Source organism: Mizuhopecten yessoensis, unplaced genomic scaffold, assembly GCF_002113885.1.
Source record: "Mizuhopecten yessoensis strain PY_sf001 unplaced genomic scaffold, ASM211388v2 scaffold8057, whole genome shotgun sequence".
Taxonomy (NCBI): Eukaryota; Metazoa; Mollusca; class Bivalvia; order Pectinida; family Pectinidae; genus Mizuhopecten; species Mizuhopecten yessoensis.
The window spans coordinates 328,871-354,905 of record NW_018407357.1 but is presented as its reverse complement, the minus strand read 5'-3'; the positions used below and the strand labels follow the sequence as shown (position 1 = coordinate 354,905).

The following is a 26,035-nucleotide window of genomic DNA, read 5'->3' as shown; positions in this document are numbered from 1 at the left end:
GACATCTACCAACCAGCACCTGTAGGACGTTGGACTCCTCCACCGTGACATCTACCAACCAGCACCTATAGGATGTTAGACTCCTCCACAGAGACATCTACCAACCAGCACCTGTAGGACGTTGGACTCCTCCACCGTGACATCTACCAACCAGCACCTATAGGATGTTAGACTCCTCCACAGAGACATCTACCAACCAGCACCTATAGGACGTTAGACTACTCCACCGAGACATCTACTGTACCAACCAGCACCTATAGGACGTTGGACTCCTCCGCCTCTTCGTGTGCTATTTTTCCACGAAATGTATTTAAGTTTCTCAAATCTCTATTGAGGGAATCGATTTTAAGTAAGTATAAAAGTCAAGTAAATGCAAGCATGTCATCCTCTCCATTTGGGAATACGTTAAAGGTCTGTATCACTCACCTGCTTTCATTGATCTTTATCAGAATGGAAAATTGAGAATGTTTCTTAAAATTTGGAACCACAAAGACTTCTCATTGAAACAAACAATTACAATAAAAACACTAGTTATTCAAGGGCATCATAGGGAAACTTTACTACTGTTAGGTTAAAATCAGTCTGGTTGAACTTTAAATAGAATTCATAGAAATAGTCTAAGCCAATCTTGAATTTTAAATCAACCCAAAAATAACAACATTTGTTATGTTCAGGACTGTTAGTGGATTATATATCTATTGTATACCAAGTTAAGGTAAAAATGACAAGGTAGAATTCGGAATAAATCAGATGAAAATGTGTCAGTTAATAAGAGGTAAGAGTGGTCGTTTTTGCTTTTGAAATGCCCATCGATACAAAAATTGTTAGACTATTTGCACCATACCAAGTTTGGTTCAAGTTGACAAAGAGCCTTAGAGAAGAAGTGCCTTTTTGGCCTCAATCTCAGTCATCATAGCCAAACCATTCATTCATATAAATTTGACTTCCCAGGGCCCAGAGATTTGTCATACTAAATTAGGTTAAAATCCCTTCAACTGTACTTGAGGAGTAGTCTTATAAATAATTATCCCCATTTATCCTGTTGGACTGACACCTCGTCCTCTGCCGTCAGGGGGGGGGGGGGGGGGGGGGTTACTTGTCAAAAACCTAGTCCCAGACAGGTGAATATATATTGGATGTACACATAAAAGGACATGACAGAAAACCAAAACAAAATTGGGTTATTTTCATACTAAAATTGAGTAATTGTGACCACAGTCAGTCTGGAAAATATTTTACTTTATATTATGCACTTATTTGACCTCTGACCTGGAGGGAAACAACAAGGTAATACCTAATTACATAATTACCTTCCAGTGACATTTTTTGAACCATGCACATGCATTCTATATGGCAAGGGCTTTGTTCCTAAGTTTTCTATCTTTCTGACAACACCGTCTTCTTTCCATACATGTTGACAACTTCTCTTTAAAGCAGTGGCAAGGGCTGCCTGTAACACAGAAATAAAGTGGAATTACGCTGAAATTAACATTATAATTAATCAACTGTGTTGGATTATTCTCACACATCCACAGCGATAGAAAAACATTGTTAGGAACTTTTCTTGTAAATGTACATTGCAATTCAAGTCCAAGACAACAGCGGCCTTCTATTGAGCTGACCACCTTTTGTACATTGTATGTAGCATATTTGTGTCTCTAGATTATAGTACATGTATATATGTACACTGTATTGTCAATATTCCATTCTTCTGGTGAAAGGACTTTTTTGAAATGAACAGATAACGTTCAATAGAATGTCATACTTTTAGTTACATTTACTTCAAGTTATACCCCTGGAGACAAGTCATTACAAGGTCCTTGACAACCTGATAACAAAAATGCTGTATTAACAGTGTATATGCTAGTAACAGAATGCTCCTCACCAACTAGACGTCTTCGTTCTATGGGGACCATTCCAAAATATACATGAATTTAAACTCATCTTTGAACAGGTTATATCAGAATTAGAATTGTAACAATTCAGGGAGATGGTAGACTGACAGAACTTGATTTTGAAGATCCCATAACTTAAGAGCTAATGTCAACTATTTTTTAATTAGCAGCAAACCAAAAGAAAACAAAATAACCTTTAGTGGTCACCTAGATAGGTCAATTACCAATGAGCTGTACATGTTCTGGGCCCTTAAATGACTTGTTTTAAGCTGAGGAACTTATACATGGCAAGTGATACGGCCCCAGTTGAACGTTTCTGAATTTAAAGAAACTTTTAAATGTATAGTTGTTTTCAAAAAAACAAAAACAAAACATACAACAACGTGTTCCGATATTTCTAAACATTTTCTTCAGGTTGGTAAGTATGGATTATGAGAAGTTATTTTCTATGTGACGTTTCGATGACTAGTACGATATGTACACTGTCACCTTTATCAGACAAATGACCAGAGAAGCTTATGCGCACAAAGGTGTAAAATGTGTACGAGTTTTCAAAGTTTGGGACAGAGAGAGCAATCTGTTCAAGCGGCAGATAAAGGAAGCCATCTGGATACACCGCAGTGGACCAGTTCTAAATTGAGATGAGGGGGCTCAAAGACTCTCGCACATCTATGACCAAGTGTTAACAAAACGTAGCTGAATTGAGTCGTTTCGGTACATATATAACAACTATTGTACATACGTTTCCAGCGTAGCCGAAATCGACATCGATTTAATGGACAACTTGTATACATTTTACACCTTTGTGCGCATACGCTTCACTGGTCATTTGTCTGATGAAGGTGACAGTGTACATATCGTACTAGTCATCGAAACGTCACATAGAACATTTTAATGGTTGTGTAAAAAGAACTTCTCATAAAACAGTGTTCCGAGTTTAAAAATTCTCTTAAATGAATGAGCTACCCAGTCAACAGAAGCTGGCCCACCAGAGGGCCTGTATCGCTCACCTTTATACGTTTATAGTACTTGAAATGACACACCCACCATTTATACAAAATAGAGTCCCCTTCCCCTAAGGATGCTCCACACTAGATTAGGATAAAATTTATTTATTCCTTTGCTAGAAGAAGGATTTTAAATGTTTTATCTCAATTTCCTCTATTAAGCCCCTGGCAATCCTCTGCCCCCAGGGGCGACCACACCCATCGTTTATAAAAAATAGTCCCCTTGGAGCCCAGTATGCTTCAGACTAAATAAGAGTAAAATCCCTTTATCCCTACACTAAAAGAAGGATTTTAACGGTTTACCTCTATTTCCTCTATTCGGTCCCACCCATCTGCCCCCAGGAGCCACACGGCGGGCCACCGTTTATATACAAAATTGAGTCCCCTTGGCCCAAGGATGCTCCAGACCAAATTTAGTTAAAATCAACTAAGCCGCTCAGGACAGTAGCGTTTTAAAGGTTGGAAAAGGGACGACGGAAACCGCACAATGGCCTAAGCTCATGATCACTTGCCCTTTAATTGGGAACAAAATTAAGGGGAGGCTACTGTTCACTATACAGTGTAGTAAAAAAATAATTAGTCAAGTGGACATACAGCGATTGTTTCGGTGAAGATAACGAATTAAGTTAAGGTTTGTTCGTGAAAGAGTAGGGGAGTCAATGCATCGAATTATTCAACTATTGGTTACTCATCTCCACCTCATCAAAAATGATATTTTTTTATAAGATAACCGTGACGTTATTCTGTTTTTATCGACTAGGAATTACTTTAAATGACTCTCCAATTCAACAATACAAGATATTAAAGATACACCATGCAATTATTCAGGTATTGACTTGTATTGGTATGGTCTCCTTATAAATATAATTATATTGAAGTGATTAAAATGTACAAAATATTGTTTCATACATTTCATGTTGTTATTAAAAGGACGACTCGTCCTGTTCTATATGAATGTCAGCACGTATCAAAAATAGGGCGAGTAGACGATTTTAAAAATAATTATTTTCTGTAATTCTGCAGTGCGCAGAACGTCTATATTTACATTTCAAAATGCTACTCTTACCCTGGGGAGGTCCTTTAAAATGAGAGCTAATTCGTATCGTGGCATCTCGATTAAATAGAAGTTCAAGCTCTACCCATGCTTGTCCCTCCGATGTCCTTCCACATTCGGCATCTTTCAGACGCTTCAACCATAGTAATTCAAAGTGTATTTCAAACGCTTCCGAGATCCAGTCTACCGGCCTCTATCAACATGGCTTCGTTAAAGTTTGGACAAGGGGTAAGATTTTTTTAGTTTTCTTACCTGCTTCAGTTTTCAAATACCTAAATATATCAAGCCATATCAAACTATTCCAATTGGCTTCCAATTTTGCTATGGTTTGAATGTCTTGTCCTCAAAATGGTTAAGGATTATGTTGCTAAAAATTTGACCTTGCCTGTACACTATGGCTACAGCAGGGACGTACATGTACTGTAAGGAAATTGACATGAACTCCATTTGACCACAGGAGCCTGAAGGTCTGTCAATAATGAATAATAACAGTAATACACAAAAAAAACCCACTATAATATGCTTTAAAAAAATGATAATCATATTATAGTTTTTTTTGTGTATTACTGAATTATTCATTATTGACAGAACTTCATGATCAGGCTCCTGTGATTTGACCACAGAGGTTCGTTACAAATGTCTGAAAATCTAATGCACAAATGTTTTACTGATTTGGGTCACAGCACACATGAACATGTGTATTTCAGACATTTGCAATGAACCCCTGTGATTTGACCGCAGAAGTTATCAGAAAACCACAAGGACCTGATTTTCTTTTTACACATATATTTTGACCCTATACAAATTATATCCAAATTATCCATGTATGCCTGTGTTTATTTGCACGCATGTTTTTGTTTTGATTTATTATCATACCCATTTTTTGCAAAAAATAGCTCCATCGAGCTAATGTTTGTCAGGTCCAGTAGTGCAGTACACTCTGCCGATTGAGCTACAGTATATAGCTGTAAAGACCTATAATAGCTCTATTGACCTATCTGAAAATAGGTCTTTTGAGCTATTTTCAAGTGATTTTCTTTTTTAAGGAAAATGATACAAAGACGCTTTTAAAAGAAGATTGTATCATTAGGTTGATAACAAAAGACATTCAATATAAGTATACTTTTTAAAAAATAATGACGTAAAAAAAATGGAAATTTCACATTTATGAAAAATGAAAATAAACATCTAACTGTGTGGTTTTTGTGGTCACCATTACCAAAAACCTTAATGTTTTATGTGACTTTGCTTTAATTTAACGAAAATTGAAATCCGAGAAAATATAGCTCAATATACAGCTATAATTTATAGGTGTATATACTCCAACAATGTTAGAGGTTTTACACGGCGAAAAACTTTTGACAGGCGCCGTCGCAGTCGGCAAAATCATATCCGATTGAAAAGCATGCCGACCAGCGGCCTCTCATGTTATGGGAGTATAGGTGTATATAGCTATATATAGGTCTTTATAGCTATATAGCTCAATCGGCAGATAGGTGTACTGGACCTGTTTGTATGTTTCTGGTATGTGACTTTGAATAAATTCTTGTATGTAAATTAAAGTACATTCACCTTTCGCAGACATTATCTTTGTATCCTCCAAAAACACATGCCAATTCCAAAATCCTAAGTTTTTCGTAGACAGCTAGCACATTTTTTTTCCATATTCATGAAGTTGACGTCGGCCATATGCAACAAAATGTGGTGTAATTGGCTGGTTATTTTGGGGAAGAAATTGCTGCACTTCCAGAAAGCTCTGTGGTTTACTGTACATGTCGACAATATACACACAAAAGAGGATTCACAAATGATACAGCATGATACGGGCAAATAAAAATCATTCACAATTTTTTCTGGTAATCAGAATGCCGGAAGGCACAAGTTTTTACTACAAAAGTTCCTGTAAACCCTTTCCAAGCATTCACCCAGTACTTGAAACAAGGGTTTGCAAGCTTGCCAATTTAGCCAATTCCAGAGCGGGATGCGAACCCGGGACCGTCGATCTGCACTCTCTGCCAATTGAGCTACGTATACCTGGTCACCGACAATCGTCCCAGTCTAGTTCCAATACACATGTATATTTGAATGTACAGGTGTAGAATAAAGCACAATTCAATGTTACACAATGTGCATGGTGTGTATGACGTGCCAACCAAGACAAATCTGGACAATTATTGCTTGCGCACAATCGAGGAACATTCTGCAATATGACAAACATGGTTGTTGTTTATTGAGAAATGGCTTAACAATATATATACAGTTTCGTGTTTAAACATATAAACTTGACTTTTTGAAGTATGTTTCTATATTCATCCTAAAAATATAAGCTGATCTTTCTATCTATATTTTCTTAAATTCAGAAATGGTGTTTTCAGCGTTTTTTAAACGTCTCAAATCGCACAACACATGTAAAATTATAACACACGGTCCCATATACACGTAAACAAAGCCAATTTGTAAATGTGCCCGGACCGTTTACACAGTTTTCTCCTCTCGGCCACCTACATAACTTGTCAAGGTATGAAAATCCAGGTGAGGGAGCTCTAGGTCTAGGTCAAAACGAATGCAAATTACAAATACTTAATGTCATTCAGTTGTGTTTTCATAACAGTCATACAGTATCACATATCAGCTGTCTTTGTCAGGCACAGGCCTGCATGCAGCATACAGGTAAAACTCCGGACAATCATCAAAATGTTATTTATCTGTTCTTGATTGTCTAACGTTCACTTTAATATGGCGTAACATGCATTGAACATAATCATCATTAATATGATGAGAAATGTATATATATACAGTGTTCCTTATCCTATTCAAGCCTGAAGTTCTGGATTTTTTCATTGTGTAATATATATATATTGATCAACCAATTCTACCAAATCGCACAGTTGTACGCACCGTGTGTGGACAATGTGTACGCACCGTGTGTGGACAATGTGTACGCACCGTGTGTGGACAAAGTGTACGCACCGTGTGTGGACAAAGTGCACGCACCGTGTGTGGACAATGTGCACGCACCGTGTGTGGACAATGTGCACGCACCGTGTGTGGACAATGTGTACGCACCGTGTGTGGACAATGATTTTTGGTGCAGTATGCAGTCACACAACTGTAATATTGATCAGATGATGATCTGACAATTAATTATATTTAATAGAAATATCTGTCAATTTGCCCTTTCCAAAAGTTCTGATAATCTATCACATATTCCATAATCGTTATGATCAGTTCATTACTGAACGACAGACATGTACATGAGGTACTGTCAATTGTATTGTAGTATACATATATACAATGTAATTATAAGTCATTTTTCTTTGATTTTGTTTACCTTGGTATATAATGGATGATAATGAAGAAATATTTTTTTTTTTTTTTCATTTGGGTAATTTTTCCTTAAATTTATTTAATTATAAATAAGCAATCATCAATCAGTCATGCATATTAACAACATCTGATTAACTAGCATGTACTGTATTCATGATCAAAACTCAAAAGTCCCACGCAGACTTTAATTAGAGAAGAATACTTTGATCATTCAGTATTCTGGTAATTTTACTAAAACTAATATTTTTTCAGGTGAGGCATTTTAGCTCAACAGCTGTTAAACACAAGCTGATAAAGGTAAGTACACACCAGGATTTAATACCTGACAGGTAACAAGGTAGTTTATTGTCATCAAATAATTTGTACAGGTACAAGTAAGGGAATTATGAATAAACAGTCATATCTATTTAATACAAATGGAACAAAATAATAAACATTTTTTTTATTTCATTTCAAATTGATTGGTAGAGATTTAAATTATTACTTCTGGTTACAACATTAAGCTAAATTTTACTATATACTGTAGCTAGAGGCTTTCAACTACTTCTGTACAATGTACATGTCCATCGATCTTACCCCTCTAATTGTGAGTCTTTGTGACCAATGGATATATACTACAAAGTGTTTATAAATATCAACATGATTTAAAGCAAGGAGTATTTTAATATACATGTGTATAAAAAGCGAAAGAACCAAAGGTACATAATCTAGGAAATAAAGACTGACTTTTTGGTGGGTTGTGTAGATATTGAAAACTTCTAGCTCCGACAAAATATCTCCTCGTCTGGGTGTCAGGTTAGTGGAATTGTACACCCTTGATAAATATAGATATTAAATTGATTGTTTTGATAGCCACCAGTCCAGGTGTATGGTATTGAAGGAAGGTATGCTACAGCCCTGTTCTCTGCAGCTTCCAAAAAGAAGGCACTTCCTGCAGTAGAAAAGGACCTCAACTCTCTTTCTGTAAGTACTGTACCAATGTAATGCTTAAACTTGAAATCATCTAAGATACTATTGGTTGACATCATCTTCAATCCAACTTTAAAAAAAAAACCACACTAAATGCAGTTATACAAAAGAATTGTCTAGCTATGTTTTGATAAAATCATTGTAAAGCTTCTCAATTTTGATAACATTTAATTTATTTGATTTAACAGTTGATTCAACAAAATATGTTATACATGTACTGCGAGTAATTCTCAGAATGAAAATAAAATACACTTTTGTTTTTTGTAGAAAATATTGGCTACAGACATCAAATTTAGAGACTTCCTGTATGACCCTACACAGAAAGGACAACACAAGCAAGGTATTGATAAAACAATGCAACTAAAGTCTCAAAAGTCTGGAATGCTGTCACTATATATAGATTGAGTTAAAATATTTGGCAGAATAAAATGTTTTGCCTATAAAACTGTATGGGTTTCTACTGTAATTTTTCAACAGCCAAAATCGGAAAATAATGATTTCATTCCGCCTTATGAAATAATTTGCAAATAAAAAATACAAATGTTTAAGATATCCTGATATACCTGTTCGTCAAAAAATATCCGATCAGGATGCTTCTTCAATTGAATTTTAAGTAAAACGGCATGAATAGAATTGATTATAACTTGCTTCAGAAAATAACCAGCCAAATGCTTTATATGTATTATCTAAATATGTAAATCATAGTCATTATTACAAATGAGGAAAATTTTGTTTCTATATATACATTCAGAATGAAGTCAATTTAATATGGCCAGCAAGATTGCTTTAATACTAAACATTTCTATTATTGTTTTTCAGTCCTCCTCAAAAAAGTTGCAGACAGGGAAAAGTTTTCTGAAGTGACAGTAAATTTATTTGGTATGTACATATATGACATGGTCTCATATATTTAATTGTTTGGAGGGTGGGTCTAATTTTGCTGGTGATAATTCAGAAATCTGTGTTATTTTACTGCAGCATCTGATACTTAATATATATAAGCCAATAAATTGAAGGACTCCAGATTACAATCAGCTTGTTCTGCTATTCAAAGTGCTTTACAGATTAAAAAAAAAAAAAAAAGGGCTGTCATCAGTACAAAAATTTGAAACTATAGCGTTGTGACAGTTTCAAGTTCACCTGTACCTTTGTACAATGCTAAAATAAATATCATGGTAACTATCATTGCTCTGCTATGCTTCAGGTGGTTAGAAACATAGCCTTATATTCCTGTTTTCCTTTCTTAGTATGATTGTAAACTTTTAAAGTCAACAGATATTGTTACTTCAGAAATTCAGTGTTTACAGTATTGTTACCTACCATCCCACTTCCTACAAGTACTTGTAGCACAGTTGCAACCATTTATATAGGGAATTAAAATTGATTTTTTGAGAAAGAAAGCAAGTTTCCACCAATTTATTACTCACCTGGCATTATTTTAAGGTGTCTGGTGACTTTTCCAAAATGATGTCAAATACAGCTTGAGGATGAATAGATTCTTGAATACTAATCTAAAATCGAAACAACATCTGATAAATAAGCTTTAATATATACTTACCATGGTACACAGGCACATGGGTACACATTTTGTTACTGTTTGATAGATCAGACCAAAAGTGACATGTACCTTATAACTACTTGCTGATCTTTAGTATAGGGAAGATCTAATATAATCATTGATCAAAGTAACAGGCCACTATACATGTAGTTCTGAAAAATGCTCCTCTGTACGTACCCTACTCTGAGCTAGGATCTCCCGGAAATTTTGTAATCTTTAATAGATTTTTCACTAAGACTTGAGGATAATTTTCCCTGTTAGAAAATAGGAAAGTACTATAGATCATTTCAAAAGCTAAAGAAATACATGAACGTTGGAATATTTGAAATGAAGAAACAAGACCTTTCATTTATTGTTCTTATTCTATGCATGTATAATAGCAAATAGAAACTAAACTTACAAAATAAAACCCAAATTTTTAAATATGGGACTGGCTATAATGCAAAGTGTTACACTGTTTTTCACAGAACATATACTTGCATTGCAATAAGGTTTATCGATGTGTATATTTCGGCCAAATAGTGTGAACTTGCTCCAAGCCTGACTTGATTGTTGTTTTTCAGGAGCACTGGCTGACAATAAACGATTTAACAAACTTGCTGGTGTTACAACCTCCTTCAACACCATCATGGCAGCTGAGCGAGGGGAGGTTCCTTGTACAGTAACTGTAGCTAAGGTCAGTGCTCACTTTCTCTTCACTGCGTTTGAATAATTTAACACAAAATCTATGAGATATGTTTGTTTCAATTTATGTCGGGTTTATACATGTCGATGGAATACAAATTCTAGACAACCTTCGTTATCATTAAATTAACATGACAAAAGTTCGCTTGATAATATAAAGGGTTAACTGGAACAGTATACACAATATAGGAATTACAATGTTTTCTCACAACTTTTTCCAAGAGTTTGTATTTGATATTATTTAAATTCTGGGATACATGATCCATGTATATATCTGATTAGTATATGTTGGAATACCGATATGTAACTCTTCAAAGCTATTCAAGCACAGCAACCTGTTGTTGGTGTTAATATTGCATAATAAAAGTCTGTTTGGTATTTACAGAGTTTGGATGCTTCTACTCAGAAAGAGCTGACACGTATTCTGTCCGACTTCCTTAAGAAGGGGGAAAGTTTGGTACTAACCACGAAAGTGAGTATATCTCCATGAATTTTCTCTTGTCAAACAGAGCTTTGGATCGTTTATCATACCTGGTGAATCTTACTACATTGCTATATTGAACTAATATCAGACCATGTAATAAAAGATGCCATATTTCACATGTTGAAGTACAAGAATGTTTGAGTGTCATGCTATGGAAACATGCTGTCGTTATTCTGTCCTTGCTGTTTTGTTTACCATTGTCATTACATGTTTGTCTTCATTTCCCGCTTAAAGGCAGACAATGTATTACTACAAGTACTGGTTCTTCTTTTGCTGGTTCTTCTAATAAATAGTCCAGGCTTTTACGTTTAAACTAAAGGGTTAATGATATCTTAACAAAATGATTTCTTTATCTGTATCACCCACTTGAAGGTGTCAGAGCAGATGTACTGTATTTAGATCACTGTGACCTTTACATCTAGGTAAAAGGTTATTTGAAACAAGTGCAAAATATTCGATAAACTTGCCATGACTTTTAAACTACAAAGATTTCTTGATACATGTAAATATACCTGCATCACAAATGAAAGGTATATGCACTGTTATAAAGTCAAAATGACTTTCCCCTCTGGGTCACTGATAAAATAAATGCAACAGTTTCAGTGAAAATCTGAATTGGGCTGTAGATTTTCACTTGGTTTCAGTGATACAGGGACTATAAAACAAGTAACTAAAGGATTATCAAATAGTAACTAGTTACAAAAGCATATGCATGTTAGGGATATGGCAGTCATTGGTTTTATAATTATTTAAGGACTATCTACCCAATTATGGAAATGTCCCACAACCAGCAAATATTTCATGAAAAAACCCACCACTTACTAAAAATTATAAATCTCCATCACAATTACTTTTCTATTAATACATATTTAGCCATGAGATCTGATCAATATCTCTTACCACTGTCGAAGTAGACAAATTATTTCACCTAGTGAGCACAAAATGGCATCCAGGTTATAAACATATGATGTTGCTTATATATCGGTTATCTTTATCGTATTAACTAAATATCATTAATACGTTATGTAATTATTTTGAGATTCTGTTTGTTTTGACAGGTTGATCCCACTTTGATCGGAGGTATGAGGGTTGATTTCACCGACAAATCGGTTGACATGTCCATGGCGTCAAGACTGGGGAAGTATGCAGATCTTGTTAGCCAGCCAGTGTAACACAAGCAGCTGTAGACTTATTTCCAGTGTGTTGTATGCTTGTTGAACTAAGACATATAAAGTTTGAAGAAAAAATTTCAGTGCTGATGCGAAAAAATGTACATTTCTAGATTCTAAATGATTAAACATTTTCATTATGAGAAACACTGTGTTTGTGTTGTTGTTTAACGTTTATCTCATGACAATGTTCAGTTAAATTGTAAAGACAGGTTGTTAGATTGGGGTCTAGGTTGTTATACGTTGCTGGATATCGGTATTTTAGATGAACTAATGTTCAATATAGATTTGCCAAAAAGTTGCACCAGACTCATTGCATTGAAAATGTTTAACTATCAATGTGGCTTAACCCTTTCGCCCCTATGTAACTTCAATAGCTTCTACCATACATTGATCTGGATGAGTACATTATGGTCTACAATGGTGAAAGGGTTAAAGGCTTACCACTAAATCAATATAACTGACCAACTATCTACAAGCTTGTGTTATGGGAAACATGAAATATTTTGAATTTAATTCATGAATACCTGGGTCATCAGTAAAGGAAGAAGATGGAATCTCAGGGATTTTTGTAAGTGTATGTTCTAAGATTTAATAAAACTGCATCTGTGAAACCTATTTTTTGGTTAAAGATGTCTGTAAAATCTTACTTAAGGTGTGGTGTTAGATATCTGTGAAACTAAACGCACTTGACTTTTGTATTGCGAACACATTTGGCGTATGCCCTGAAGTGAAATTTGAGTCTAAATTCAATAACTCAAACTCAGCTTTCCTTTTTTTGTCTGAAGAGCTCAGTAGAAGCTTACCGGTTCATTGGTAATTATATATATAAACTCAACTTAGCTTGATTTTTTTGCCAGCTTTGTGATGAACATTTAGTGTTAAATCTCATCTGAGTTCAAACTTAAGATTCTAACTTGAGATTTGAGAAGATGTCTGATACTGAAGCCTGCTGTGTCTGAGAAACCCTGTCGGCATGTATTTACTCCACAGTGTGTGATACTGTACAGTATTTGATATTCTTGCCAACACAAAATATAAAACAAGAGGCAACCAGGGCCTGTATCACTCATCATCTGCTTTTATTACTTGAACTTGCTAGATCCAGAAGAAGTTGAAATACTTCTACTTAATCTCAGAATTTCAATTGACAAAAATGATAATGATAATAGCACATGGTAAGGGTAATGACACATACAATTATAGTCATTCATTTAAAATCGACCTGGAAATGAGTTAATAAAGGCAGGGTGAGGACAGGGTGGCTATTTTTTAACTGACATAAATCCAAATAATAATAGTAAATGCACATCAGGACATTTTGTTCAAATCGTTTGTGATTACAATTGGGTTTCCTTAAGTTGAGGAGTTGGAAATGTCTAAATCAATTAAATAAAATAGACACTGGCAAAGAGGATAGAGTCATGAGATATCGCCAGTGGCTTGCTGGCAATGCTTGAGAACAAAATTATCTTTACTTATCTTCAAGGTCAAAAGGGACAAATCTAAAAAACAAACTTGAAGAGACAAAAACCGTAAGTCATGACATGTGGCCAGTAGCATGCTGGCATGGAATACCACATAGCTTGTGAACAGAAATGACATTGACCTGTATTCAGGATCACATGCATCAAATTTGTTATAGCACAAAAACATTTAAGAAGAAAAAGACCTGGAATAATAAAGTAATGTCGCTAACTGCCATGGATAACTATGTTGTTTGTGAAAAGAAATGACCTTGGATGATATTCATTGTCACAAGAAATATGTTAAACCATTAGTCGAACCATTTATTCTGAAACAGCAGAATTTTATCTGGGCCTAAATTGAAAGTCACAAATGTCGAAACATTTATACGACTTCTTCTAAACAAAGTCGTCTAACGTCATGATGTATGATGGCCTGGCTTGCTGAAATGTTCCATGCCGCAGAGGTCAAATTTGTTAACACACTCGATGTACTCTTGAAGAACTAAAAATAATCTGCCAGTGGCTCGCTCAAATGAAATGCTTAGAAGTTTTTTTTAAAAGAAAAGCCACTCATGTAAAACAGGTGAGCGTCTTCAGACTCATTGAGCCTCTTGTTTTCATATGCGTTTCAGTCGTTGTGTCATTCACGATATCGTTAGTTAAGGCACATGGGCCTCTTGTTTGTACACAACTACCAGACTTTTGTTCGGCGAAAAACTTTGTTAAGGTAGAGCCCGTTTTCAGGCTGTAATAATTCATTCTAGAATACGACCCAAGCGGCGCTCCGTCATAAAATTGACTTCAGAATTTTTATTATACATGTATATGGTCTCACAAAAATCAAATCGGATTCAAATCTGCATGGAATTAGTTGATAAAATCCGGAAAGGAGTGTATTCAAAAGTAACACGAGAACGCGACCGAGAAAGAAATGGAAATGTTTAAAACACAAAATAGCAGAGCATGAGAGTGAAAAGTATCATAGCATAGAATGAACTTTACTTTAAACATTTTAATTTGAATATATCCAAATAAATTTGAAAAGGGATCAGGCACAATCTATAACATCTTATCATTGCCTTCTCCCGTCATACATTTACAATTACATGACAAGAATGATAAGATGCATAAATACACAATTTTAAAACACTGCTATGTTTTCCGTGTATCCATGAACAGAACCCCTAGTTGTGACAATATGTCCAAGTCGTTTGAGGCTAGAGCATCCACTATAGATTCCCATTAGCACACTATCTCACAACCTGACGTTTTACAGGGCCTTTGAACCTTTGATATTATTTTACACGAGAAGAAAATGTTTTTAAGAAGCGATTTTAAAATTGAAAATCGTAGCGGATATGTGCTACACCTACAAAGAAACAAAAAAGGATCTAACAAAGTGGACCATTAATTGTGTTCGAAAACACGCCGATCGTATATTACTAAGATATCGTCATAGTTAAAAGTCAAGGGCTTTGCATAACCAAACCAAGATTCCCGAGGGAATTTCAAAAGTAGGACAAAGAAGGAAGTGCACACCTGAAAATCAAACATGGATTGACGATATAGTGCCAAATCTTCGTATAGAAACTATTGTTCTTTGTGCCCGTTTATCGCGTGCACGGTGCCAACATTCATTAACCCCATGTTTTATTTTTGTTCCTAAAAATGACGACCTTATCCTAAAAACGAAGCATTTGTGCTATCTGCACGAGGTCTTTTGACACGGTATTACTCATAAGTATTTAGTAGATGTCATCAATGGTCACTTCATGGGCAAAGCACATGCAGGTGTAGTAACTCTTGGCCTTTGTTACTGACATTTGGTCCGTATAGAACTTATTAAACTGTTCTACAATAATGCAACCCGATTCTTATATTCAAAAATTGTTGCCTTTCTTGTTTCATCATACCGATGCATTGTGGGGGTTATAGATTTCCCATAGACTAGTTTGAAGATGGAAATATGTTGTATATGTTTAGTTGCGAACTTCTGTTTGGCAATCCGTTTGAGATAGATTTAACACATGTATATTTATCTACGGAGAAATACAGACATCTATATTTTAATTGGAGAAATACGGAATAATAAAAGAAACAGCTTAACTAATACACATGCGTCTATTTGAAATAGTATAACCATTAATATTGCTGAATTACAAATACATGTATCATCCACATTTGAAATACAGACACATCTAATTAAACGAGGAATTGAGATGTAAAATGCTATTAAGTGAGTTAGATATATAAAGAATTATATCTTATTTTGCATGTAAACACCTGTTTTCCGTGGAGGAACAGCACTGGAGAACACCGGTGATTAGTTATAATCCCGGTCTGGCCTTCGCATTTTTCATGTCCCTAGCTAGCTACGCTACATTTCTACCGTAAGTTAACGTTAACTTAGATATCTATTAGATACATATACTGTATATATATAATCCGTCTTATTTGAAAACATACCCGTATAATTTTGTACTCTATATATCAGTATTGGAAATAGTTATTTGTATTTTATGGTTAAAACAACCAGAACTACTTGCTATATTTATAAAGACTTTATAAATCATGCAGATTTCTCCGATGAGAAAATAACTTTACTAAATAACGCGCAAAAAGAAAAGAAAATGTCAGTGCAACTGATCAAATCGATACATATGTAATGATCTTCTGTCTAAAATTAAATTTAATTGATAAACGCTGGCAAAATTGCCTCTATGTCCATATCATATTTACAACTTGAAATTGATCCACGTCTCTTAAAAATCTCAAATCCTTACTTCGATTGAAAAATTAATGATATCTTAAAAGTTAAATTCGTAATAGTCTACTACAACAGAAATAAGTCCAGAAAGTTCATATTTTGTAAGATATTATAACCTTCCTTCCTTAACCTATTTCAACACTTTGCGAATATGTATGTGTACCGCTGACAATATATTGTCGCAATATACGGTCCCTTCGATTCGTGGCTAGTTTTTCTTTGGAACGAAGGGAGGCTACTCGGATTACCGACGATAATGCAGGGGAGGTAAGGTAAATTTTCAAAGATGGCTGCTGCCACAGACATCGCACACCACAACAAGACTCTCGTGGTATTATGCCTTCTTGACGGTCAGCTATAGATAACTTAAGAATGAGGTAAAGGTTTTGGTATATTCTAATTCGTGAAACAAAATTGCACTTTTCTAAAGAAGTTTACAACGATTCTCTTATCAAGAGAAAGGCTGGTAGATTTGTGTTGACTGATCGATACCAGACAGTTCTGGTTATGTTATGTCTGTTATACATTGTATATAGACATGATGAAATCCCTACGTGGTGAAATTTTCAGACTCGTAGGACATATTCGAACCAGATTAGTTTTTTTTTCTTCACAAAATTGTTCACAGACCAGTTGATAACCCGTTCGATACCCTTTATCTGTTTATATTCATTCTTACACAGTCACTTACTCCAGCCAAAATCCATTATATAACATACAGACAACATTCTAAATATCTTCAGTCTGTATCTGTACTGGAAATTAGCTCACTACTGATCTTAGGTCGCAATATATTGAAACTGTTCCGTAGTTTTACAATTGATTATGTGCGATGGTAGTGCATTCCAGTCTTTTATGGTAGCTGGTACAAATGAGTTTTTATATATGTCGGTGTTACAACTAAGCACTTTGATGGATTTACTGTGCTATGCTCTAGCTATATATAATAGATGGTCTAGTATTAAACTGGAATAGCGAGTCAGCGGGTATGGCCACGAGGCCGTGAACTATTTTGTAAAGTAACACGCTGCATGGTCTCGTCTGCGTTTGGATAGCAGTTGCCATTTAAGTTCCTCAAACATTTTGGATATGCTACTGTATCTGCTGTAATCATTGCACATAACATGGGCTGCACATCGCTGTATCCCTTCTAGTCGGTCGATATATCTAGGTCTTTTTTCTGGTAAGGATCCCATACAACAGAAGCATAGTCAAATTGTTGATGTGTGTGGTCCACTAGACTGTCACCGAGTGTAACTCCAAGATAAACGTTGTCCTGTACCTGTTCAAGGATGTGGTTGTCTAGTGTGTAACGATACTGGTGCGGTGTCTTGCTCCTAGAGATGGACTTGAGATAGCACTTAGTGGCATTAAATTTCATGCCCCAGTCTTTCGCCCATGCTTCAAGTGACTTGAGGTCCTGTTGGAGGCTGAACTGGTCGTCTATGCTCTTTATAGGCCTATATAACAGACAATCGTCTGCGAAAAGACACACTTGAGAGGTAATAAACACAGTTGGGTAAGTCGTTAATGTGACAGAGGAATAACAGGGGCCCCAGTACGGTCCCTTGAGGGACCCCAGAGTCCACATACAGTACATGATGATGAAGCTTCCCCGTCGATGACTACTCGATCTCTGTTCTCTCTGTGTTAGGAATGATTTAATCCAGGCATGAGTGGTTCCAGAGATTCCATAATTTTGTAGTTTATATAGTTATCTTCTGTGTGGCACAGTGTCAAATGCCTTGCTGAAATCTAATATAACCACGTCCGTCTGAATTCGTTGGTCGTAGCTATATATATAGGTCTGCATAACGTCGTGCATGGTGATATTGAGCTGGCTCTTGCACGAGTGACCACTCCTAAATCCATGTTGTAATGACGTAAGGATGCTGTGTTGTTCTAGATGTTTTAAAATATTGCTACATATGATGTGCTCTAGTGTTTTACAACAGACACTTGTTAGCGAGACCGGGCAATACTTGCTGGACCATGGGGTTACATTTGAGGGTGACCATATCTTTGAAGGGACTTGGTGAACTTTAATGTTGATAAAACAAAAATCAGTGCACATATGGTTTCATCATTGTAACTATTAGTAATCAAACTCTTGTGACAACAAGTACAATGGTCAACTTTATTATTCATATGTGTGTAGAACCCCTTTACAGGATATAGTGCATTTCTTGTAAGTAGAGTCAGCTGGTTCATTATTGATTTACAATTGTACCTCAACAAGGACAAAGACAGCTCGTGAACATCCTTGATTTTAATCCCCGGAGATTCCAGAGCAAGTCACACTTACCAACTTTCATTTACCAATTCACTACCACAAAATTAAAATGCCAAATGCAAATTCCCAAAATCATACAATATGTACAAAACTCTCAATATATACATGTATATGTAGCCAATCGTCAAACAATATGCACACCCAGACACACATCACATTATATGCATTAGTCCATAAAGCCTTCATATTTGTAATCTCATTTTTAAGGGAAGTATAACTAATTTTAAAAAGATTAGATTTAAGAAAAAAAAAATATACCCCATAAGTATATGGTCTCAATTACATGTTATGTAGTATAACATCATTATAGTCACTTTGATACAAACAAAATGTACCTCACCACGATAACTGATTATAATTTAAATATTAATCAATACATTTTCTAGAATATTTTTGTTAGGTTAGAGAGTCAATGAGAAGAAGAGGTACAGTGCATGTGTAGTTAAACATGGATGGGAGTGAAGATGTTGGTACTGGTCTTATATAACCAATGGGCTTAAACGATTTTGAATATATGCCAGCATAAAATTTGAAGATACGGATGTAATACTCTCCTTGTAAAATATTAATCATTATTTGATTGAACAACAAAACATATGAAGAGAATCTGGACTAGTTTGCATCATTTTAAAGTAAAAACACCTTAGTTCCCTGCAAGATAACAATGAATGGGGCTCATCAAGGTCGTCTTATATTACCAGTGCTAATTCACCAAAAACAAGACCTATATAGCCAAAGCTGTGCTGATCACTTTAGATAAAATACATCCTAAGTAGACAATATTTCTTGCTATGACATATTTTTTAATTGGTATCAAATTTGTCATTGGTTAATTCATAATGTCTACTGATATAAAGGTGCATAACAAATTTTAGTGATGAAGTAAGTACATGCAAATGATGTATTGAAATATTGTATGTAAATTATGATGATGTATTGATGAAAATGAACATGGTTATCTATTATATAAAGAAACATAGAAATGTCTGTATTAAAAATAATAAGAAAAATTCTTAATAAAATTAACACAATATGTAATAATCTTCTTATAGCAGTGCTATAAGTATTGTTTAATGGTACAGTACATTGTAATAGAGTTGAATCCCATTGATTTAATATTTACTTCATTAATCAGTTAGTGATATGTGTTTGAATTTGTATTAATTTTTATCATTCCTATTTTCAGTAAAACTGATCTCTGGATTTTTGGAGAAGACGGTCGTCTTCAAAATTTTGATGCTGAACACTGTCAAGCCAGCAGAACCAGGTCAGTTAATTCAAAGAACAAATATTTTGGCCGTGCAAATTTGAAAGATGGAGGTCATTGCTTGGACCTTCATGGAAAAGGAGAGGTTCTGAGAGAGCAGAATGATATAATCACCAAAAAAAATTTTGATACTCCCACCATGTTCAGAGAAGGGTTTGGTGTTTTGAGTGTAAAACCAATAACAGGATCAAGTAAGAAAAGAGAAAAAAGACAGTCCCTGAAGGTCATGATAGAAAATTTGCCTAATTTGTCACAAGACAGATCTCAGTGTGCCAATGCTTCAGAAAACATCAAAGACGACATAGTTGTGAAGAAAATCCTATCAAATAAATCTGACACAGTATATGCATCCAATTTTTCACAAGGAGAAATTCCAGAAGCTCTTGATTTGAGGACCACTGATAAAAACAATGTGTCAAAAAACTGTTTGATAAAAGATAACACATGTGCCAAAGCAGATTCATGTACAATTTCTTCCCCTGCTACGGAGGCCATAACATCTTCACAATGTCACAATATTGCCTTTCAAAGTGATTTTCCCTGCCTGGGACACCAGCCAAAAGTTAATGTTTCAGACTGTGCAGAATATTTGTCTACCATGCCTGAAGGTCACGTGCAAGCAGGTTCTAACGTACTTGATGAAGACTTACTAGTGAAGTCTTCTATGACAGAAGAGAACATACAAGCTACCCGAGGTTTGGGATTGGTTGTGGCCAAACCTAATACATTAGTCACTTTACCTCCCTTGGAAGTTCTGAAAACACCCACTTCAATATCTGCTGTTGTTGGATTCGAAAATGTTTCAGTGTCTCCTAGTGATATTATGGCAGATTCAGATGGTGTCGGAATACATACATGTGTACCAGATTCAAAGTGTTCGTCTGATTGTGACATAGCCTCTGTCATTGGTTCACCTATGTCAGTCTCACATTTGTCAATGTTGGAAAATGAAAACTCGCTCGTTGAGTATCTAGCTGATGCGTCTCGGGCAACACAGTTAAAGTCAACATGCATACAGACAGACCCGGGTCCTACCTCAGCGTCTCCGGCAGCACAGTTAAAGTCAACATGCATACAGACAGACCCAGGTCCTACCTCAGCGTCTCCAGCAACACAGTTAAAGTCAACATGCATACAGACAGACCCGGGTCCTACTTCAGCGTCTCCGGCGACACAGTTAAAGTCAACATGCATACAGACAGACCTGGGTCAAACCCCAGAGTCTCTGGGAACACAGTTAAAGTCAACATGCATACAGACAGACCCGGGTCCTACCCCTGAGTCTCCGGGAACACAGTTAAATTCAACATGCATACAGACAGACCCGGGTCCTACCCCAGAGTCTCCGGAAACACAGTTAAAGTCAACATGCATACAGACAGACCCGGGTCCTACCTCAATGTCTCAAAGAACAAGGAAGCGTTCAGAAAATCCATTGACTCAATTAGAAGTAAAATCTAAGCGTAAAAAAACTCGTGACTTAAAGTATTTGAAGCCGAACACCTCAGCTCAAATATCTGGAAGTGACTCGTCCACATCTTCTGTTTATCAACAAGATAGTTCTGTTTTAACAGTAACTGTCGATGAACCAAACAGGCTAGTTTCTAATGAGATGGTCGATAAATATTGTAGGGTCGATAAAAAGTTTGATGTGTCCACAGCTACTGACAAAGAGCCAGCAATGACAGATACAGATGCTGTCGGAACACGTACATGTGTACCAGATCCGAAGTGTTCTTCTGATGGTGATATAACCTCTGTCATTGATTCACCTGTGTCAGTCTCACAGATGTCATTATTGGCCAATGAGAACTCACTTATTAAGTATCTAACTGACGTGTCTTGGAAAACACAGTTAATGTCATCATGCATACAGACGGACGTGGGTCCTCCTTCAAAGTCCCGGAGAGCAAGGAAGTGTCCACTGACTAATTTAAATGTAAAACTAAAACGTACGAAAACTCGTCACTCTAAGCACTTAAAGCAGCAAGTAAAAGGGGTGCCCAAGACGACAACAACGGCATTTCTTACAAATACGTGCTCTGATTCTTTCAACTCCTCGGTACGCAATAAATCTACAGATTCCTTGTTTGCTGGTGAAAATAGGATAACAACTGAATCAGCAAACGATGTTCAACGTGCTTCTACAGAGTCTGGAAGTGAATTTAGAATCAAAACGGAGCCTTCAAACAATGACGAATTTTCTGCTGCAATTTTGGGTAAAACATTTGGGATAAAGTCTGAACCATTAGACGATGATGAACAGGCATCTGCACAGTGTCAGAGTAAAGACCACTCGTCTAAGCTACCTGAATCGCGCCACACAAATCTGCATTCATTGAGTAAGCCTGAAACAAATATGTCATTGACAGATGGAGCTACAAAATCACACAAATACAACTCGGATATGTTGGCAGGAATTGCCACGTCGAATGGGCTTTCCTCAAATGTTTCTTGTGAAAAATATGGTTATACACAACAATTGCAGCAACCAGTTGAGCAAATTTCACCTCGACCAATATCCATGGCCACTGCACTACAGACTGATTCGGCTCTACCTATTAAGATCTCATCCGTTTTCTCTCTTAAGTCACATAGTTATAACATGTCAATTCAAGATATTGTGAACACCCACGAACAAGATAAGGGTGTCAGTGTTTCAGAGGGAACAAGTTCTGAAATCCATTCTGATCACTCAAATTCTAAGAACCTGAATACAATCAAATTTCCAGAAGAAATGAAAAGTGATCTATGTCTCCGTTCTCCTTGCCGAGTTGTGTTAGAAAAGATACAAATGAAGAATGGACGAGTGTTAGGCTCCAAATGTACGAAAACATGCCGACAACGATTTCTTTCAACTAAAGAGAAATTTTATGTTTCAAGGATCAAAAGAAGTAATACAAATAATGATGTTTCATGCATGCACGCTATGCCCCAAATGAGGATTGGAACTGGATTTAACACTATGGGTGTACATTCTACTGACTGTCATTCTTCTTTACCTGTTAGTACTAGGATATATGCTGTACATCCAGCTACTCGTACCAGTGTGCCACCTGTGAGGTTGCCGCCTGATGCTACACGTACCGGTCTTTACCTGCAGCCTCCAAATAGGCCGACGATGCGCAGTTTTCGTGTATTGCAACTACCAAAGGGTAATCCAGATCATAAGAAATACTACATGATTAATGTCCAAGGCAGAAACATAGTGATACCATCGGTTAGTTTGAATACTCCTCGTAGCGTTTCTTACCAGCAGACTCTTAAAAGACTGACGACACGCAGTTTCCCAGGAATGCAATTGTCAAAAACATCTTCAGAACACCAGTCATCCAATTCATCTCATGTTCCCAATCCTTCAATCAAGACTGAACCCAACACTCAAAGACGAGACGACCAATCAGCGACCATGTTGCTTGTTGCGAAGCCAGACGCTGTTGGCAGGAACATAGTGATACCTTCTGCTAGGTTGAATACTCCTCGTATCGTTTCTTGCCAGCAGACTCTTAAAAGACTGACGGCTGGCAGTTTCCCAGGAATGCAACTGCCAAAAACATTTTCAGGACATCAGTCATCCAATTCATCTCATGTTCCCAATCTTTCAATCAAGACTGAACCCAACACTCAAAGACGGGACGATCAATCGGCGACCATGTTGCTTGTTGCGAAGCCAGACGCTGTTGCGGCAGAGGTTAAGTGAAAATGTTCGGATGTCGTACCTCCCGGAATTTGGACAGTATGTTGTAAAGAAGACGTTGGTTGGTGATCAAAACCTATGACACCTTAACATGATGCAGCTTAAAACAAACCTAATGTTTTGAAAACAAAGGCTAGCAATGAAACTTTTGAACACTTTAAGAGGTAAACATGGAATTAAACATGTCTTTAACCTATACCTGGCGTTAGCAAGATCCTCAACATCCTAATATATAGCCAATGGAAGTTTGGTTGATATTCTGACGATACACAGTTTAATATAATAGATCAATATTTCTCCTCACTATGCGTTAGAACAATACACGTGTCCCAAGATATATTCGTGTATCCCACATAGGTGCACTCAGTGATCTGTACAAACATGGCTTTATAATTAGATGACGGTATTTTACATTTGTATTATGACGTCACAATTAAAATTTCATTAAAAGATTGTTTGAATGACTAGCAGTCTTGTCATCGGTAAGCAAAAGCACTTCTTGAACATGAGAATGGTTATACTAACATTCACAGAAGGTTCTGCATGGATATTTAAACTTGTGGTATATACCTGCGGAATAGCGTACTTTTTCTGCTCTTTCTAAATATGGCATTATTTTATGTAAAAATTGTCTAGAAATTTCGCTAAACTGAGTGTTGTATTTGCATTGTCTATGTATTGCTTGTTCAAATTTTGGTTAATAGGCGGGAGAAGAAGAGTAAGTCATTATGTAGGTATGTGGGATTCGTATATTCTACTTCGGATGCCGAATTTGGTTTCAGGACCTCATCAAAGCCTCGGTACTTAGCCAAGTTATAAACTCCCGTGTTGTATATTTATATTCCGCACACCTACATATGAAAGACTCTTTTAGAAAAAAAGTATCCTTTGGTAAAATAAGACAACATGATGTTTGTGAAGTCGTGGTTAAACAAAGATGAACCAGACCATGGTCTATACATTATGGTCGGGTATTTAGGGATGTTTTAACGTCAGGTCGGTTTATGCAGAATTCTCAGTTTTTGGGGAGAGTTCCAAATCTATTCGGAAAGGAAGAACAGGAGTTGCTTTCTTTATACCAATGCTTTGTATGACTTAGTAGAGAATTGCGTCAGATTGTATTGTCAGGAAATTGTAAAAATTAAGCCCTGATATTTTTTAAAACCAAGTTGAAATATTTTTTCAATATCATAACAGAAATAACGATTTGTTAATGAAGCCAACTCGCTTATAACGACAGAAGAGGTTGTAGACAAAAATTTGTACATGTTAATTTAAGTTATTGGGCAATTGAAAGATTTTAAGAATGTGCATAGAATATGATTTCAATTTGTTTCGGTGGCCTAAGCATATTGTCTACACCGCTTGCTACTGCTATAAAATTAGAATTTATCAGCAACTCCTGTCGGCTTATACATAATACACTTAATGGTATGTTATTTCAGTCTTTATTATGAAATTTTCTTCGTACAGCTGCTTTTTTCATATACAAAGAATATGAATATGATCTCAAACAGGCGTGAGCTTACAAATCACGCGAATGACACGTGATCATGAGGCACCTGTGAAAAAGAGTATGATTATTAATAATATAAGGATAATGTACCACATGTGTGTAAAAAATATTATATTGTTTGCCTAATGGTGATAATATACAATATGTATTATATGTGAAAATCGTGTTGAAAATATGTAATTATTATGTTGAAATGGATCCGTTACTTTATCCTATACTCTACCATGACGTTTTGTACTCATTCAGCTGCAATTTTTTTTTATATAGCTGCTTCATTATTTCCTTGTTAAAACTTTAATTAAGGCAAATTGTGCAAATTGTGTAGGGATTATTTGCAAATCAAATATTTTTTTTGATAAGTCGACCGCGCTGCACAAAGTTGTACTTGCCATTAAATTTCCCGGTACAATGTATGTGGCAACTCAATGCCAAGGGAAAATACTCTTGTGATCTAGACCATGGTCCGACTTTCTTTAATATATTTGAAATAATTTATCATATTTAACTTAGGCCTTAACTGATAGAAAAACGATTAACATGTTTAAAAAGTTAATTTATAGTTTAGAAGGAGGGCCCTGTTGGCGATTAGTCAGTACTTATTGTTTAAATATTTTTTATCACTGTTTTACTTGTTTAAGTTGTGTTCGAAATATATGCAGTGTACGTAAAAGGATAAATGTATTACGTTTTTATCCTTGTTTCATTTTCACTTCAATGCCTTGATTTATTCTTCAAAAAGTATTACGAAATTTATGTAAATTGTTGTTTAATTCTGTTTTTAACATATATTTGTGTTGCCTTCTATGGGATACTAAAGTAGTTGGTCATGTGATGAATTCACTGGAAATGAAAATTTCGAATGAACTGATTCTGAATTTC

At 35.8% G+C, this 26,035-nt stretch overlaps 3 protein-coding genes across 3 annotated transcripts in view; 2 read left to right on the top strand and 1 right to left on the bottom strand.

The window, feature by feature from the left end:
• Positions 1–4,106, bottom strand: part of LOC110454774 (28S ribosomal protein S6, mitochondrial-like) — a 9,762-nt gene extending 5,656 nt beyond the window's left edge. The window contains exons 1-2 of the mRNA XM_021504468.1: positions 3,969–4,106; positions 1,311–1,450 (exon numbers count right to left, since the gene is read on the bottom strand). Of these exons, the coding sequence (XP_021360143.1) occupies positions 1,311–1,450; positions 3,969–4,013 (185 nt within the window). The 5' untranslated portion in view covers positions 4,014–4,106. The remainder of the gene's footprint in view (positions 1–1,310; positions 1,451–3,968) is intronic.
• Positions 4,107–4,117: 11 nt separating this feature from the next.
• Positions 4,118–12,288, top strand: LOC110454773 (ATP synthase subunit O, mitochondrial-like). Its single transcript, XM_021504467.1, has 8 exons — positions 4,118–4,184; positions 7,536–7,580; positions 8,136–8,246; positions 8,520–8,592; positions 9,072–9,131; positions 10,374–10,486; positions 10,880–10,966; positions 12,037–12,288. The coding sequence occupies exons 1-8, from the start codon at positions 4,158–4,160 to the stop codon at positions 12,148–12,150; spliced, it is 630 nt and encodes a 209-aa protein (XP_021360142.1). The 5' UTR covers positions 4,118–4,157; the 3' UTR covers positions 12,151–12,288.
• Positions 12,289–16,650: 4,362 nt separating this feature from the next.
• On the top strand, positions 16,651–26,035 carry LOC110454777. Its single transcript, XM_021504473.1, has 2 exons — positions 16,651–16,760; positions 19,863–26,035. Exons 1-2 carry the CDS (start codon positions 16,756–16,758, stop codon positions 23,641–23,643), a joined length of 3,786 nt encoding a protein of 1,261 aa, XP_021360148.1. The 5' UTR covers positions 16,651–16,755; the 3' UTR covers positions 23,644–26,035.

Excerpts from the sequence above, each read along its gene's own strand:
- LOC110454773 (XM_021504467.1), top strand. The coding sequence starts at position 4,158 with ATGGCTTCGTTAAAGTTTGGACAAGGG. Across the intron at positions 7,581-8,135 it reads TTAAACACAAGCTGATAAAG|CCACCAGTCCAGGTGTATGG; the intron begins GTAAGTACACAC and ends TTGTTTTGATAG. Across the intron at positions 8,247-8,519 it reads AGGACCTCAACTCTCTTTCT|AAAATATTGGCTACAGACAT; the intron begins GTAAGTACTGTA and ends TGTTTTTTGTAG.